Source organism: Zonotrichia leucophrys, chromosome Z (genome assembly GCF_028769735.1).
Source record: "Zonotrichia leucophrys gambelii isolate GWCS_2022_RI chromosome Z, RI_Zleu_2.0, whole genome shotgun sequence".
In the NCBI taxonomy this organism is placed as follows: Eukaryota; Metazoa; Chordata; class Aves; order Passeriformes; family Passerellidae; genus Zonotrichia; species Zonotrichia leucophrys.
The window spans coordinates 50,798,129-50,817,476 of record NC_088200.1 but is presented as its reverse complement, the minus strand read 5'-3'; the positions used below and the strand labels follow the sequence as shown (position 1 = coordinate 50,817,476).

Sequence of the window (19,348 nt, the reverse complement as noted above, 5' to 3'; positions counted from 1 at the left end):
CCTAATTTGGGATTTTTTCACCCTGTGGCTTGACTTTGGGCCCAGTTCCTGGAAATCAAGATGCACTGGACCCATATCCAACAGGCAGTATTTGTGCAATCCCTCATACCCACTGCCTGTTAAAGAATATTTTGGTCCCAGAGTACCCCTAAATATAATTTATGGACTATAATGACACCTGGATTTGCAAGATGAGGAACTGTCTCGTACCATTTGGATTAGCTTTGTGATTTAAAATACACCTTATACAGTTATCAGACCACATTAAAGGGCGATAGAAAGCATAACATGGCGAATGCATACATCAAGCAACTGGACAAAGTATGCCTCTGGAGAACTAAAATTGCAAGCCCAACAAGTATCAAAAAAGGCTTTACAAGATCAATTTCTTAAACAACAAGATGTATATGGAATTCTAAATTTAGCCAACACAGAATGCTATATAACCATTCATTATGTTTCTACTTAAGGAAGCGTGAGCTAAGATGAAAGAGATAACTGGCTAAATTGCAGAATGGTTTCAACCTATGAAGCCAAATGATTGGTTTAATGACTGGAGTCCCGTGTAGACATCCTGGTTGATGTCTACATGCTGATCATTAGAACTCCTTAGGGTGGGGCTCATGGTTACTGCAATTTGGAATGAAGCTGTTAACTGGATTTATTTTCTAAACTATTGGAATGGTAATTGTTTCATACATGATTTATTGAGTTGTGTCTTCTGCTTCATCCTTATTTTCTCCCTCTGTATGGTATTTTCACATTACCACCATGGGTGAAGAATATGATCAAAGATCAGTGACCACGACCAAAATTTAAGTGCAAGGAGGTGTAAGGAAAAGCTTAATAACATTTGCAGCATATTCTTTAAAGAAGCACTTACTGGTAGCTATCTCCTCTATGACTTTATCTCTCTCTGCCTCCTCCCCACCTCTGTCTTTTTTTCCCCATTCTCTTAATAAGCTTGGTATACACAGTAAAATGCTTGGTCTCATTTGCACGTTTATTTGGGCAGAGCAATTTAATATCAAATGTTAACAGTAATTTACTGATAAAAGTCTGTGAGCTTTTTTGGACCCTTTGGCTTTTGTCATCCCTTTCAACCGTGAGCTTTTACAAGTCTGTGGTGGGACATCACAGTCCCAAGGGAGCAACGTGGGAGGCTTTTTGTGGCCATGTCAATCAAACAGGGTGATTTGCCAACCCTCCTCACTTACGCCCGTTGCTTCTTGAGAGAAGGAGGAGAGCAGGCAAAGCCCATGCCGACAGGCAGAGCAGGAGAACCCCCCTGCTCCTCTTCTATGGGCCAAGCAGAGAGCCTGCCCTTAGCCTCTCCCATGCCTCTTGCACTGCAGCTCCTGACCAGCTGGAGCCCAGTGGAAAGAGGGATTACATCCTGGCAGTGCCACCGGGGTAAACATTCCTCAGGCGTTTTGGGTCACTGGTTAGTTGGTGGACCTGGCAGTTAATGGATGGAATCAATGAACTTAAATGTCTTTTCAATCCTTACTGATTCTATGATTCTATGAAATATAGTATGTCATGAGACTGCCTTTAATAATAAATGTGGTCATTACTGAGTCAGGAATGTCTTTTTTGGTTTGGTTTGGTTTGGTTTGGTTTGGTTTGGTTTGGTTTGGTTTGGGTTGGGTTTTTTTTCCACAGGGGAAATTCCCCCTCTGGAATTTACGTAAGTGAAAGAGAGATTTTCCCTGTCCATTCAATGCAGCAATGTTTTTTGACCCTTTGTAGGAAATAAATACATCAGTGTGAGAAACAGTTGGGAATAACAAATGGAAATTTTCTGTTCTTTCTGAAAATACATATCATGTTAGACAATAAAATTATGAGAATAAATACAAATATAGTTTTTTGCTGCCTTGTTTTGTGAGGAAATTAAATGCAAGAAAATCATGATTCATGAGTAAAGAATTTTACCACCACGCACTTACTTGCACATCTGACATTAAAGTTTTTTAAAGTAGGTATGCATCCAAATCCTCTACTTAGGAAAAGTAGCATAGCCGAGAGCAGTCCTACTCTATATTTAAGGAGCATCATCAGCATTCCTCTGCCAATATTGATATCACAGCATTTAAAAATTTGTTTATCCTGAATGTTTTCTGAAAAATATTTAAAATTCACTGATTCGTTAGAGAATAAACATTCATTAATTAATAGCAGAAAGCAAACACTCAGAGGGGAAAACCAGAGTTAAAGTGATTTAGTTTAAAAATTCATATGAATATTCATGGCATTATTTTGCCTCAGTTTCTAGTTCTAATAGTGCTGTTTCTCTGAAGAACTAATTTAGTTGAGTAGATACATGTTTATGTGTACAGAGGTTCTCAAGTGTTGCATCAATTGTGCTTTTTTTTCCTAGGCATCCAATTCAAACACAAAATTCAAAGGTCTATAATCTAAATATAGATACACACATATATATATATTTCACAGTGTTTTTTCCTGTAAAACTCTCAAATAAGTAATTTTATTTTTCTGGAACATACCTTGGAAATATGAAATTACTTGTGGCACAACATATCACTGTCATGCTTTCAAAGTCCCAAATGTTTTGCAAACAGAAGAAGAATTAGCAGACTCACTGCTGGGGCAATACAACCGGATTCTGCCCCTTTTTTATTAAAAGAGAAAAAGAAGTGAAAACCTGTCCGATTTCATTCACAATGTCAGATTGTGATTCTGTGATTATGAGACCAGACAATTTTTTATGGTATGCTTTTTTCTTACCTAATTGCAAATACTGATTCATTACTGTCCCCAGCTGGCAGAAATGCACCCCCATGGGAGGTGGACACTTGAGTCACAGAACCACAGAATCACAGAATTAACTGGATGAAACTCAACTGACCTTTGAGATCACTGAGTCCAGCCTATGACCTAACACCACCTTGTCAAACCGTGGCACCAAGTGCCACATCCACTCTTTTCCTAAACATCTTCAGGGACCGTGATTCCACAAACTCTCTGGGCAACCCATTCCAATGCCCAATCATCCCTTCTGTGAAGAACTTTTCCCTAGTGTCCAGCCTAAAATATTTGTCCAATATGTAAAAGGGAGACAAGGATCCCTGAACCTTAAGGTTGTTGTTAAACAGCCCCAGCCAGATGTAGCTTTGACAAGTAAGATTATGTCATAAATGTAGTTATCAACCACTGGCTAACTACATGGACAGGCATGGAAACCACAACCCAAGTTACAAAATGTCTTTCAGATTCAGAGGGACTTGAATAAGGGTCTGCATAAAGAGAAAACATATTTTTCAGAATTCATATACTGTAAAATTAAGTTCAAGGCTCTTTAGCTACTACTTTGTGCCTACTTGTCTAACCTAGTACTTTTTAGTGTGAGCTTTTTACTTTCATGTGAGCTACACAGAATGCTCTAGTGTTTCATTCACTCTTGCAATCTAACATTTTGTCCCTTTGTTTTCCTGGAATCAAGGTTGCTTTCATTTCTATAGTTATCCCTTTCAAGGCATGACCAGTGCTAGCTGTATCATGTTTAAGACTGTTATTCTTGCTTTTAAGAAAACCTGATTTGTTCTTGATTCTTCTTATTTCTGGTCTCTTTTCACTGATCTCACTGTCACTCTACCTTTGTTAAAAGCACAAACTGCAATGCTCCCCTGTCTACTTTAACACTGCGTCATAATTTAAAACCACACTTTGGCTTTAAATCCGTAAATCACTCACTCTATTCATCTTCTTCACAGAAATACATGCCTTTAAGGAATTGTGAATACTAAAAGTAGAAATATACCAGAAAGCGTTAAAGGCTAATTATTACAAAATTATTACCCTTTTTTCCCTTACTATTTTGTTGATGTCAAAGAGCTTTATCTTTTCTCAGATGTGTTAAAATAATTACTTTACAAGGAACAGTGGGTCTCCACCTAATGAAAATACATTATCATATAAATAATATTTGAAAAGTGGGGAAAAAAGTGGCACAAAGTTCCAAAGGAAGGAATTCCTATTGGGAATTCAAAAGATGTGATCAGGTCTGATTTTCACCTTTACTAAGGTTCTCAGAAGAGAGTCTGACATTATTTTCAAAAAGGCATGACCTAGATTATTTTCAAAATATTTACCCAAGCTATCCCAACCTCTTGTGACTGGGTGAATACAGTTATGTATCCACAAGTACTCTGCTGTGCAGGGTATCCTCAGAGATAAGGAGAGACCCTGTTCTCCAGGTGCCAGATAGCCTCGTGGGGCTTTTGCTGAAGCATAACCAAACCAAATGACTACATCTCTCAACTGCTAGGCTAATAGTTTTTCTGAATTAACTTAAGGGTCTTCTCCAGCCAAAACAAGTTTATGATTCCATCACAAAATTCCCTTTTTAACCTCCTACTCAACAATGCAGTATCAGTAAGCCAGATGCTATATGAATATGGAGCACAAAGCAGCAGCTTTTTTCCAACCGGGCTACATTTTTACCATCTAGACAGCCTGGGCACTCTGACCTATGAAAAGGATGTGTTAAAGCCACATCCCTATGCTGGGGATTACTCCTCTGTGTGACTTAGCTTCCCAGCATCCATAAAAAGAAATGGTATAGCTCAGAAGCAAGCCTTGTTCTCAAAATTAAACCTCTAAGTCACACCAACAACCTACTCAGATTTAGCTATCAACTGTCTAGAGGATATATTACTGCTTCATTGATGGGAGAAAAGGGGAAACATAATAGAAATACTTATCAGGTAAAAGGAAGATAGAAGATTCAGCAGCTGGTCCCCAAATGGATACTTTACAGGACTGTGCTGTTTGCTGCTGCCAATGGTAAGTGGCCAGTCAACAGCAAATCCAGCTTGTTATGTGCCCATAAATCTGCACAGGTAATCCCAACTCTGACTTCTCCAATTCCCTGAGTGCTTAATCACCGAAACTTTCAAGTCATAGATGCATTTGTGCGCAAAACACATAAAAAGAACCTAAACCACAATTGACACCACAGCTCCCAGCTACATAACATACAGGCTTCTCTGAGAAAACTGTCATATGTCCACATATTTTATTCATGTGCAGATTGCCAGACTGTGCAGCATTGGTTTTATAGTCTGAAAATTCATTTTGCTTACATGTGAATATTTTCTTTTTGTGAGAAATTAATAGGAGAAAAGACGATACTATCTGATTCTGTCTTTGGTTCAGAAACAACAGTTCAGATTTTAAAAAGCAAAATTAGTGGTGTGATTTGTATAAGAGACATTAATTTCTGCAGTAAGTGGATATACACTTCTTTCAGAACTTTGTCAAGTGAGTTTTCTCACCTTCAAAATAATTGTCATCTGTTAGAAAGTGAAATTTCAATTTTAAAGGAGCACTGATCTAAATAAATCAGCTGTTATTGTATTTTTGTCTGCAGACATCTGAACTATGTAAGTTTGTTGTTGAAACAGGAAACCCACTTTAGCTAGGCAAGAGCTGGACAATGAGACTTGAGGACTGTTTTATATGGACACACTGAGCATCTGATAAGAAGATATCAAAACCCACCGTGATTAGAAATGTACTGCTCAAAGTGGGGTAATATACATAACAGTACATCAATTTCTCTTAAATGGAGTTTTTCAGAACATCAAATTAAAATTAAATATTCTGGAAAATATAACAACACGTGCGTGTTTGATTTTGTCTCCTAATGTAAAGCTTAGTTTATGATGCCAAAGCAAAATTTTAATGATTTGACAAAAGGGAATAGGCAACAGAGAATTATGCAACTCTCTACACCCTGATACATTGAGGATATTTGCAGGTTCTACTATATCAATGTCTAAGTAGCTATAATCCCTTTCTCTTTTTTTTTTTTCTTAAAGTACCTCTAACTAAAGTACCTGTTAACTAAGGTTTACAATACCCAAAAGAAGGCAGTATTTAACTACACATCTTAAACATCATTTTCAAAATCCCAAGTTCTTGAATGAAGAGAGGTGGTAGCTCCCCAACAACCAGTCCTAGCACATCAGTGATTGGTATAATTTGAAGAAAGAGTCTCCTTAGAAGAACTGAATTGGAATCAGGTTTTTCTATAGCCCAGAAATTTCAAATATTGTATGTTTATTCAGAAGATAATTAAAGCAAGAAAGAAAAATGAAAACTGAAAAAGAAACCACCATGAGATTCAAGATCAAATCTAGAATAAACTTACACTTCAGGCCAATAAAAAATAATTCTAGCTTCTTTATCAACATTTTGACTTCTATTTTTTGGAATGACAATACCACATGAAAAATTCAAAATTTTAATTTCACTTTATCATTAATAACAAATAGAGTTCAAAAAAGCTTTTAAAATTCCAGAAATCTTCAGACTAGCTGTAACCCATCACTTGCTCAATTTCAAGCCAGCACTAATTCATGTCTTACCTTCAAGCTGCTATTTCACATCAAACATATCTGCAATTCAAATGTGGCATTTTTTCAGTAGGACCCTTGTGGATTAATGCTAATATTAGTTTTAAACTGAGCAGAGCTTGAGAAAGTGTTATCACACCATTAGAGCAATAACACAGCTCTCTGATTTGTAGAAGACAGCAATAAGCCAAGAAATATTATTTTCATGTCTCTTCGTGCACTGGGGAATTTTAGAGAAAGAGACATTGCAATATTATTGCCCATACCAAAATTTTTGAGGGGGATGAATTACATGTATCAGCAGAGAATTTAAAATACTCATACCTGAAAACAAAACCACTAGTTCAGGCTGAGGCAGAAAATACTTTTGGTCACTTCTAACACTGAGTAAAACATCAATTTTATATTTGCCATAAAAAGGGTGAGATTAAAATATACAGTCTAAGAAATCCAAACTCTTCAGCAACAGAAACATATATTCCATTAGATTTACCGTCCACTGTTCTCCAGAAAGCTGAAAAATAAACTTGTTTTGTTCTTTATTTACTCCATCTGACAACGCATGACTCTTCTTGAGCTGAGGATTCTTTCCTTGGGTGTCCAGGTTCTTCTCATTGGTGTCCACAAAGCCATTCTTGAGGTATTTTGATTGAGGAATACCTTTCTTACGGCACTCTAGTATAAAATTCCATTCCTGTTTTATCCTGAAATAGTACCAAAAAATGCTCATGTAAAAAAAATATGGCAGGTAAATTCTAAAGTTTAATCTGTGTTTGCAGAAGTACTTAATTAAATATAATTACTCATCTAAGATATTGACTATTTTTTATATATGTATACTAAGAAAATATGCATTTCCTGAAGTTATGCTAAGATTTTCTAGACTTACGTATAGATTTCAAGTGATCAGGATTTCATTCACTGACTATAAAACAGTGAGACCCAGAGAATAACAGAAAAGTGGAGACTGAGCAAACTCTTACAGAAAAGAGCAAAAATTATACCCTTTGTTTTGATAGGATAGGAAATATATTCTCACAGAACAAATTACATGCATAAACAAAATCAAGTTTCTGGTGATATAGAAAAACATTTTCTTTGGGGAAAAAAATCTATGAAGTGCCTTTTTCCCCTGCCCTTTCTGGACCAAGTATAATGATATATTTTAATGTTTACACCAATATCTTCTTAGAAGGTAAAGCTCAAAGTTATCACATGCCAACTGATTTCAGATTCAGTTTTAGTGTAGCTTCTACATCACCTCCACAGCAACCTTTTTCTCATAGCTTCAGGTGCAAATTCAATTTGGTATAATTAAGCATTGTCAAGAGTTCATGCTTTTAGTTAGGAGAGATTTATTTCAGTTTAGTCAATTAAAGAACTGGTTGATTAACTGAAACAAGCCTTTCTTACACCAAAACAAGACTCTGCAGGGTCCCTTGAATCATAAATCTGACTTCACACTTTGAATTCTATATCCTGTGGTACATAAGACTCATTTATGCCATCTCTGCCTTTAATCTAAAGGATTGAAGAAAACTGAGAACTTAAGGAGGACACAAAGTTCAGGATAAAGTAGCCCTAGAGAAAGTAAATGCGTTATGTCCCAGAAACAGGAAAACATGCAAATTTATTAAGTTCAAACAGGAAGTAACAAAATCTTTACACTTATTACCACTTAATCATGGGGTTCTTCTCTACAATGCTAGGATGTAAAAAAAAAAAAAAAATAGTCACATGAAACAGAATCATGAAATAATAGAATTATTTAGGCTGGAAGGGATGCTGAAGATCATCTATTTCCAACCCCACTGCCATGGGCAGGGACACCTTCCACTAGACCAGGCTGCTCAAGTTCTCCCCTCAGCCACAAATGAACCTTGAACACTTCCAGGGATGGGGCATCCATAGCTTCTCTGAGCAACTTATTTCAGTGCCTCATCACCCTCTCAGTAAGGAATTTCTTCCTAATATCTAGTCCAAACTTACTCTCAATTTGAAGGCATTCTCCCTTGTCTTGTCACTACAGTCCCTGACAGAGAGACTCTCTGGCTTCCTTGTAGCTCCTCTTCAGATAATAGAAGGTTGCTATGAGATCTCCAAGTAATTTTCTCTTCTCCAGGCTGAACCACCCAAACTTTCTCAGCCTGTCTTCACAAGGGAGGTGCTCCAGTCCTCTTATCAATTTCATGGCCTCCTCTGGACTTTCTCAAACAAGTCCATATTGTCTTTATTTTGGGGGCTCCAGAGCTGGATGTGGAGTCTAACAAGAGCAGAGCAGAGGAATGGAATCACCTCCCTTGACCTGCTTTTGATGCTCAGGAGGCAGCTGCTTTCTGGACTGTAAACACGCATTGCTGGCTCATGTTTAGTTTTTTCTCAAATATCACCTGCAAGTCTTCTCAGGACTGCTCTCAATCAATTCCATGCTTAGCCTGCAATATGTCTGGGATCACCTCAACGCAGGTGCAGCACCTTGCATTTCACTTGGTTGAATTTCATGAGTTTTGCACAAATCCACCTCTCAAGCCTGTCAAGGTCCCTCTGGGTGGCATCCCTTCCCTCCAGCATGACTGCAGCACACAGCTTGGTGTTGTCAGTGAATTTGCTAAGGGTACCCTCGATCCTGCTGTCCATGTTGCCAAAGCAGAGATACTGAGCAGCCTTGGCCCCAGCACTGACTCCTGAGGGACACCACTCATTACTTTGTCATTGGTTCACTGGCATGGACTTTGCATGCAGCCACCCAGCCAGGACTTTATCCACCAGAGGATCCATCCCTCAGATCCATGACCCCCTATTTAGAGTCAAACATGGCATGCGAGACAGCATTGAACATTTTGCATAAGTCCAGGTAGGTGATGTCAATTGCTTTGCCCCTATCCACCAATGTCATGGTTCCATCATAAAAGACTCCCAGATTTGTCAGGATTAAAACCAGAATGTCTGGTTTTAAGCCACAGGCAAGAAACCCATTGCAAACTTTGGTGAAAGAAGCTTGTCTCAAAATCTTGTTGAAATAAATTATTTTCGGACACCCATAACAAGATATGAAGCCTCAGTGTAGAGCACTCTTATGGAAATATAGTAGCACAGGTTAAAAGTCATAGATGACTTAATGCTCTCCAAAAAAGTCTTTAGAGAGCAAAACTGCATGCCTAGATAGAAAGGTTTTGAGACAGTTGTACACATTGTGGCACTTACAGAAATCTCAGGGGATTTTGGAGAGACTTGGAAGCAGAGAGCACAGCAATGGCAAAGACACAGATCACAGGAACACGCTGCAGGCACTTTCTACACTTTTGGAAAGTACATATAACCATTTATCAGAGAAGCAAGCCTGAGGGACCACCAGAGGAGAGTTTCAAGGAGCAGCACACTACACATGGAACATAAGAGAACTGCAGAAAGCCCCTTCTGTAACAATGACTGCAATGCACTGTAAGTGACATCTTTATAAAAGGAAAGTACAGAAAGGCACCTTCTACATATTTCAGGAGGTGAATTAATGGTGAGGTTGGTTAAAAGGTAGCTCACTGGATAAAGTGTTGACAGACTATAGGAAAACAGGACAAACTCAGACTAAGCGCATTCTGATGAAAAGACAGTAAGGATCTCTTTGTCCCTTATTTCAAAAATTACAGAAATATTTTTTAAAAGATAAAATTGTATTTACCTTCAAATGAAAAAAATTAGAAAGAAACATGAGCTCTGATAAACATCAAAAAAGCAAATGAAGTTACTGCAGGTATAAAAATGAGTAGGAAAAGGATTTGTAGCATATCAGATTAAGGAAGCTTCACAAAGATGATGGGAATAACTTCTCAAAATATGAAAGGAGCAATAAAGGAATAGTTATAGAAGTTATTGATAGCTGCAGAAATGTTATTCATTCTTGGCTTCGGTTTTCATTAGAGAGATCAAGACCTACTTCACAAGTCAACATCTGGAAGAATTCCAGGTGTTAAAAACTACCAGTAGAGGAGGTGTGAGAATACTAAAATATATTTGAAATAAATCTCCTAGTTTCTCTCAGTGTCTACTGCATTGTGGAATGTTTCATACCACAGCAAGCTGTGATAGCTAAGTGAGTTAGGAAAAAATAGACTGGACCGACAGAAAACCATTCAGCCCAGGGAGTCCCTAGAGTGAACTAAAGGTGTTAGCACAGTCAAGATGTTGTCACAGTCAAGGTGCTAGCACAGTTCACCAACTGTTCACAATATCTCAACAAATATTGTCTGAGTTTACTTAATACAACAAAAACAAGAAAATAGGTTAAAGCAGATACAGCTCCTTAGCCCACACTGTGATATGCAACCAAGTTGTGGATAATATTTCTGAATTTTCTGAGGGAGAAATATCCAAATATCTGATACCACCAAGCAGCCCTGCTAAGGGTATCCCCACCAGCTGTAGTCTAGAAGTGCTGAGATGACAGAGTTTTCCATACCAGAAGACATGATAGTTCAAAAACCTTTCAGATGCTTTGACACATGAGGCAATTCAATTTTTAGTGTTGATTTTAACAATCTGTCATTTGTACTACAGAAAATATCAACACAAATGAGTGTGGATATTGTAATAGCAAGAGGTTGCTAGGAAAAGCTACCAAACAATAGTTCCATATACTATACGGAAAAATAAACAGTCACAAAACACCTACTCATATTTTGTTCCAAAACTTGTGTACCAGTGAGTATAGCTATATAGATATAAAAGCTCTGTACGGCTAGGAGGTGAAGTGGTATGGGGAAGGTGTTAACTGAATTTCAAGGAAGAGAGAAAAATTGTCTGAACAAATAAGAGGCAGGAGCCATAAGGATCATAGGATCAAACAAGTAGAATTCCTTTTATCTAAAATATTCCAGAATTTACTTACCACTGCTGTTCTGCTCTTTCTGACATTCTCCAGTCTTCCAGATAGAGTTTTCTGTCCTTCTCTGAAGCTTAATTCTGCATTACTACCCTCTCATTTCCATGGAATTCCTTCATTTTCTAGCAAAGCAATAAATATTTCACTCAGTGCATACTTTAGTGCACTGAAAAAAAAATGCACAAAGTGCAATACAAAATGGGGAATTTTGTGTTCATTGCTCTTCTTTCAAGCCCAAAAAATGACTGGCTCATTCCTGACAGTATAAATTCTAAGAATGTTAGAAACTTAAACAACAGAAATAAGAGGTCTTAATAAAAAAGTAAGTAAATAAAAAAATAAAGTAAGCTGCATTAATAAAGTAAAAAGCAAGCTGCATTACTACACCTAAGTGCTGGCTCTGTCAGGTAGAACCCAGGAACACTAGAGTAGAGGGCTCAGAGGGTCTAAAATTTTACTCTCTCAAAATAAGGAATTTAAAAAGTGCTAAGAAGGGAGTTATATTAAAGCAGAAAAAACAAACTGCCCTCTGACAGTCTGCTGATAACATATATAAAACACAAAAGTCAGGAGGTCATTGCTAGCCAAAATACATACAGCAAAAATGGTTGTTAAGCAAATCAGCCAGTGATTTACCTCAGAAGAAAGACAGGGGTTAAAAATCAAATCTACTAGGGAACTCAGCATGTATATTGCATACTGATATGGAAATCCTGTGTCAAATTTTCTCTTTACTTGTACATTAAGTTATGGTAACATGCTCTGTTAGGCTTTTAAAGAATGCAGGTATCATATACAAGCATATTTAGAACAGATGGAAGGTGAATTAATAATGGAGCAACGAAAGTGCATAATTTTGTACAGTATATCTCAGAAGGAAAACATTATATTTCCCATGGGGAAAGAGTCTAATAATTTACAACACCTGGCTTTACCCTCAAGTTACATACCACCCAAATTAATCACTATGAGCCTTACTGGCCTGGAGTTGCAAATTATATCAAGCCAGTGTGTATCATGAAGAAAAGATGACAAAGCTGTGAATTTGCAGGTTCTGTTGAGACCAAACCAAAGGGATCTATTTTGTTACATGGCTGTCATTCTGCTCTGTCATTGTCTAAAAATTGAGATGATGGTACTTTTTAAAGGATCATTATGAAAATAAATACCTTTTAAAATCTTCATTTAGTGACAATCCTCAAATTATACAGAATTTTCACCATTTTTGTCAAATCAGGAAGCTATTACGTGAATCTTTAGGAAAGATATCTAAAAGAAAAGGCATCTAAACCATTGAGGCAAAAAGAAAAGAGATATTCACACAAATAAAATAAACTTTTAATTACTAATATACATTTAAGAAGTAATATTTGGTCTTGGCACTTTAAAAACTCCTAATATTCCAGAAAGACATTTCCACATATGACAAATAAGTTAAAAAACCTCAGCTCTCCTGAAGTTTATATCCTTTTAATACTATTTAACAATAAAATATTTTCGTCTTCCTCTAGGCCTCAATCAAGCAGTTAAAGTCAGATTAAAAAAAAAAAAACACAATTATTTTCAATAGTAAGAAAAATGAAGGCACTAAAGTCAAGCCTAATTTAGGTGGGATTATGAATACGAGAAATATTTTTCTTGGACAAAGGGCTCAGATGAAATGTAAGGTTTCAACTCAGCTAACTATTATAGTATTTCCTCTTCAATCACACAAATAGTTCCCCTAATTTTAAAAAAGGCTGGTTGCATGCTGCTTATGTTTGTCAAAAAAAAAGGAATATTAAGTTTCGTACCTATATATCTGTAACACAAAAGCACACCTGTCACTAAAGCAGATGTATGTGGTATAGAGGAATTTTACTCTGGCAAGTTATTTTCCAATATATTGCCTTTTTACAGTAAGCTTTCAGGACAGTACATTGCAGTTATGAAACAAGATCAGCAGGGAAATAGAAGATTCAAGTATTTTCATTTTGGTTAGTGCTGTGTTCCTCTTCAGGTAATCATTTCCCAAATGCTACTTCACTATTGGAGTGTACCTTCAGAAGAAAGATTCATGGCATATATTTTTCATTATTATTGTACATATTTCTTTTCAAGGACATGGTAGTTCCCTTCTTGAAATTTTGTTTTCTCCAGCAAAATAATGAATCTAATCAACCTGATGCAAAGAATTACTCTACAATAATCCCAGTGATTGGACCCTTCAAAGGAGCAACCAATTTGGAAAAGAAGTGTGCATGGGTAGGGATTTCAGAGCCAATCAAAGCAAATGAGGAGTAACTGAGTTTCTTTCAGTTGCTCTTCCTTCAGCAGGTATACTCTGCTCAGTGTCTGACTAGGAGCCCTTGGAGGAAAGCTGTGATTCCTAGGTAGGGAAAGGAAGTTTCGTTAGATGGCACTCTTTCCTCTAAGCCAGGGCACAAGAATTGACTGGGACGCTACATGGTGACACCAGTTTAGAACTCCTGAGCAATGCTTAAATCAGAGTCACTAGCTGCACAGGATCATTAAATAATCCTATGGAATTTTTAGAAGACCATCAAAGTAGAACTGAAGCTCATCCCAGAATAATATTCCTGATGGATGAGTAACATTTGCTTCAAATTCAATTGGATTGATTCAATTTCAGCATCACTGCCAGGCTCTTCCATGCAATTTAAAGGATTGTGGCTGAACATCAGCTTTTGTCTTACAATGCACTGCTGTGCATTACTTTAGACACATGGTCTGTATGCACAAGTGCCTACAAACAAAGGCAAATAACAGAGAATTTTGATTAGTGCTGAAAATCCAAACCAAAACTGTTAACTGCAATTTGTGCTTGTGGCCAAGAGACTGCCAGCTCCAGTTTTAGACTAGCTTGGAAAAAGTTCTGCATTGGGTATTGAGTAGGAGAATAAAGATAAACATAACAAATGAAATCTTAGTTAAGGTACAAATAGAATTATGACATTGAAGTTTGGCAGAGTGATAGAGACAAATATTTTTAATTAAACTTGTAAACTCTTGGGGGGAAAAAAGTCAGTCTGCCAGCAAACTGTAGTTTTCTTGTTGCTTTTTATTTTTAATATTCGAGAGATACATAACTCAAAAAATTATGCATGCACATTGACTTACATGCACATAGCCAGACTTAGAGAAGAAATTTTTGAAGAGACAGGGGAAGAAGTAGCTGAACAAACTTTTATTTTTGCTGCATGTTTGTTGGTGGACAGAAAAGACTGTGCCATTTCACAGCAAAGATTTAGATAGCTAATCTGGGCAAACAGCTCTGGCATTTCCTCAATGAGAGGTTTAATTTGTTAGCCTTCAGATTTAGCTTAACTACTTCTCACACAAACAACAAACATGTTGCCATCCCTCAAAAAAGAAAAAACCCTAACTATAAACATTCATTCTTTTTCCCTAAAAAAAAAGGAGAAAAAAAGATAAAAGAAAACAAGTAAAAAAGAAATCTCAGTGAGGAAAATCATCATACCACATCAAGGTCATCAAGCATTCAGGATTTTGGGGAACGATAAAAGATGGCTTTAACAAAAGATCACCACTACAAAAATCTAGAAGATTAAATATAAAATAGTGCTATAAATACATGCTTCTTTCCATAATATGCACTTTCATAAACATATAGGAAATCTCAGGACAGTGCACACTTTTTTAATCAGTTTGTGGTTCATATCCTATGAGAGATTTCAAATGGACTTGTCTGACAGGACCAAGAAGACAAAATGAAAATAAGCCTACCCAAAACGGTTCCATTTCTTTTTGTTTTATATTCAGTTGTTGGTTTACATGTGTTCTTTAAACTGCCACACTTTCACAGTCCCACAAAACCAAAGAGGAAACAGAGGACCTAATTAAGTCCATAAAGAAAATTTACCTGACCCCAGTACCTCAGAAGGCCAGTATTCTCAGTAGTTGGTTATCCAGAATCAGCTTTCACTGGCCAGTTGCTTAAACATCTACCTTGTAAACAAATCTTTACAAGACCTCACCATTAATGCTCAGCTGAAGCTTTTCATTCATTTGTGGGATTTTCCTCTGAAGAAAATCTTCTGTCAAAAATTATCTTACAATTTACAGTTTAATGAGGCTACATGAACTAAATTACCATGCCCCAAGGCAAACAGAGGTCCCTAGAGGCTGACTGGGAGTTTGTCCTCGAATAATACATATTACATTTCACTGCATATTATCAGGTCATTTTACATAGTAACACAGCATATAAAGGAACTGCACAATCTCAAAGGCATTAGCAAATTATAATCTCTTTGAGGAAAAATGTTTAAAAAAACCCCACAAAAACAGAAACAAATACCAAAAAAACACACACAAAAAAAAAAAAAAAAAAAAAAAAAACAAAACAAAACAAAACAAAACAAAACACCACCCACAGCAGCCGCAAAGGCCAGATTCCAAACTCTGCTGCATGAGTGTATTTGCAGAGAAACTCTAATAATTTCAACACTAATTAAGAATTCACTCTGACTTCTGACAAAAGTGAATATCTAGAGCCTCTAATGCTAGAATGTAGTCTTCATTTCAGGAAAGTCCCCTCTCTAAATATCTTTTGGGAATAATCATTTTGGATCAAAAGTACTTTCTTACTGTGGCACAGTATGAACTTGCATTGATTTCAGTGGACCTACCCAACCATAGTAAAATTTTAATCCCTGAGTATGATGCCTGAATTTAGTCAATGTAGAACTCCATAAAATAACGAAATGTATTTATACATGGAAACATTACTTCTATTATTTAATTAGAAATACAATTTTATCTATATTTCAAGCTAAAAATCAGCAAAGTGTTCTCATATTTTTGGTCCAACATTTGAGAGCACTGAAAATCATGTAAGAAATAACTTGTGAGCTGACATTTAGGACCTAAATGCCAGTGGTCACTGCATACCTCATAAAACAAAGAGGATTTTCTTTTAACTGAATTTGGCATATTATTACTAATATTCTTATTACTTTGACCATTATTCTATCAGCTTTGACCATTCTATAAGGCCTGCACCATGAGAATGAACATGAACTTTGCCGTTTGCTTCAGTGGGTGAAATACTGATCACTCATACTCAGGAGAAAAAATCTAATGTATTTCCTCCTTTTTTTTTCCGGGAGCTCTGCAAGTAGAACTAAGTGGAAAGCAATCTGAGTACATGAAGACACACAACTAAACAAAGTACAACACACAAATTGCAATTATTTAAAGGAAGAAAAAGATCCTTAGCACATGCAGCAGGTGCACCTGTAAACTCTTATTTCTGTACATTATATCTCAAATTTCCTATCTTTGAGTGGTACGGGAAGATAAGAGAATTAATTTGGACTTCATTAGTGGAAAAAATGCAGAAAAAGCGGTGAAGCTCCACTCTTTCACATAGAAGTGTGTCTAAAATAATTAACTACAGGCAGAAAAAAACAGGGTGAATGCTTTGGTTTCATGGAAAAGACAAGTCACTATAAGAACTTATTCTTAACATATTCTTAACCTACAAAAGCCATGGGAGCTCAAATTAGCTACCTCAGAGGACATAAGGTTGCTCTTATTCCCTCTTACAGAGAGAACTTACCATGCATCATCTGCTTTTGTACTAGTGAACTCAAAAGTTATCTTCTGCACCACAGAAAAGCAAAACCAAAAAAAAAAAAAAGTGGCAGGGGAATTTTGACATGTTGTCCACATTAGAACAGAAATAAGGTTTGATCAAGTTGAATCCCAAGTCCTTTCACTTGTGCTTTCTACCATAAGGGAAACGGCAGACATCCAGCTGTGATGGCTTAACCCCAAATGGTAACCAAGTACCACACAGACATTTACTCCCCAGCACCCCCAGCATCTGCCTGGGCAGAGGAATCAGGATAAAAAAGTAACGCTTCAACATTGAGTTAAGAATAGTTTAATAATAGAAACAAAGTAAAATATGATAATAATATTAATATTCATTGCAATAATAATAATGAAAAGAGAGAAAGAAAACCCAAGATAAATAAATTATGTCAAATACAACTGCTCACAACCTGCTGACACACTCCTAGTTGATTTCTGAGAAGCAAAATCACTCTCTTCTGGCCAATTCCACCAATTTATATAGTGAGAAGAAAGTGCTACGGTATGGAATATCATGTTCAGGTCAGCTGTCCTGCCAGCTCTTTGTTCAGCCCCTCACAAGCAGAGAAATGAAACACTGGAAGGTCCTTGGCTTAGCATAAGCACTACTTAGCAACAATCCAAACAGCAGTGTGTTATCAAAATTATTCTCATACTAAATCCAACACACAGCACTGTACCAGTTACTAAGAAGAAAACTAACTCTATCCTACTTGTACCCAGGACACAGCTCACACCAAAATGAATGCTTATCCTTGCTAGAGAATTCAATCTGAAGGGTGAACTTCTTTTTTCCTTTTTTTTTCTCCTGTTTTTGTTAGGATTACAGTTTTTATTGTAAGCTTTGGTAGAGGTGGGAAAACCGAGACTGCTGCTATGGCTGTTTTGAAGTGAAAGGTCCCACGGAAAGGATGGTCAGACTCTGTGTTATCCCGGTCTCCTCCTGCTCTGTCGCCAGTGCAGCTGCCCTGGCAGTGAGAATCCACTAGTGAGGGTGTCCTGAGAGTGCTGAAACACCACTCAAAGGTTCAATGCAGTTGTGCTCTTAAACAAGGGCACTGTTTTACCCTTAAAACAGTGTGTTTTATCTTTAAAACAGAACAGGATTTCTATTTTTTTCTCTTCTCAGAGGGAGGAAATTGATAAATCCTATGTTTTCAAACTTTCCAATGCAGTTTAATATTTAACAGTGTCTTATGGGAAACAAAACAGTGTTTAGAAAAAATATAAATTCAGTATAATAAAAGCAATAAAATTATCATTGGATGTAAGCACTATAATCAAAGCCTTCTTTAATACCCCAAGAAAAAATAACATAATAATTCTTATTCTCTTTGATACTACCTATTCAGATGCAATTGAATATATACACTTCAATAACTACTTTTCTTTCTTCTCTCAACACAATAAAATACGTAAAGTATTTCTTAGTATTGAAACCTGTGAGCATATGTTCACTAATTCTATAATTCCTACTTTTATGCAGTATATTAAAAAAGGTACAAAAATATGTTATTTTTCTCTTCAATTTATGTCTATGGTTAACAATAAAATATATCATTAATATAGCATGATCTACATAGGAAAGAGCAGAAACTAATGAAACATAAGTATTGTTTGTGCTGCATTTCTCCAACTATCAAGTGAGAAAAGGAAGATGTCATTGAAATCAAATCCAAATTTGAATTTTAATAATCAACAATTATTTTTAGTATATTTATCATATTTGTTACATATATTTCTATTTATTATATTTAGTATATGGTAATGTTAGTGGACAATAAGAACATATTTGGTTAAAATTAATAACACAAAAGTTGTCTTACTTCTCCAATGCACTTTGTTCTAATCTTTCTTTCTCCTTCTTCTGACGTTCTTTGCTCTTCTTAACTCGAGTTTCCCACAGTCCTCTTATGACAGAAAAGTCAAATATTATCACCTGATGCCCCATATTGTTGACATTAAGCTTCTCCTGCAAAAACAAACCAATTCTTCAGAAAAAGTAATAATGAGAAAAATAAAGCTCCAAACTATCAGGTTTCATTAAAATTGTCTGGGGAAAAGAGCTGAAGTCATAAGAAATATTAACTTAGTATGATTCCCATCTTGTCCAATTTATCAAGGGTTTTGTGCCGGCAGTAACCAATGTAGCATACATCAATGTAGCATAAAATGTAGCATACAATTCATTTCTACATAAAATCCATGGCAACAGCTACACATTGAATTTTCCTTACATTTTTTCCTTTTCAAGGTAAAGACAGAGTTGCAAAAAAAATACTGGTTTGATTAAGTAACACTGATGAAAATAGCTTTAAAGGCTTTGCATTTTTAATAATTTCTGTGACTAATATTAAAATGAATGCTCATAAAGAATTTATTCATTTTAAATCATGCAAAAGCACTTCATCTGGAGTTGTTGTGTATTGATCTTTATGACCTCAAGCTATCCTGTTTCAATGGAATT

General features: G+C 36.3%; 1 protein-coding gene across 1 annotated transcript in view; it reads right to left on the bottom strand.

Annotated features, from left to right (window-relative positions):
• The window catches only part of LRRC2 (leucine rich repeat containing 2), a 63,169-nt gene extending 44,337 nt beyond the window's left edge, over positions 1–18,832 (bottom strand). The window contains exons 1-2 of the mRNA XM_064736445.1: positions 18,708–18,832; positions 6,877–7,087 (exon numbers count right to left, since the gene is read on the bottom strand). Of these exons, the coding sequence (XP_064592515.1) occupies positions 6,877–7,087; positions 18,708–18,832 (336 nt within the window). The remainder of the gene's footprint in view (positions 1–6,876; positions 7,088–18,707) is intronic.
• Between the last annotated feature and the right edge of the window lie 516 nt (positions 18,833–19,348).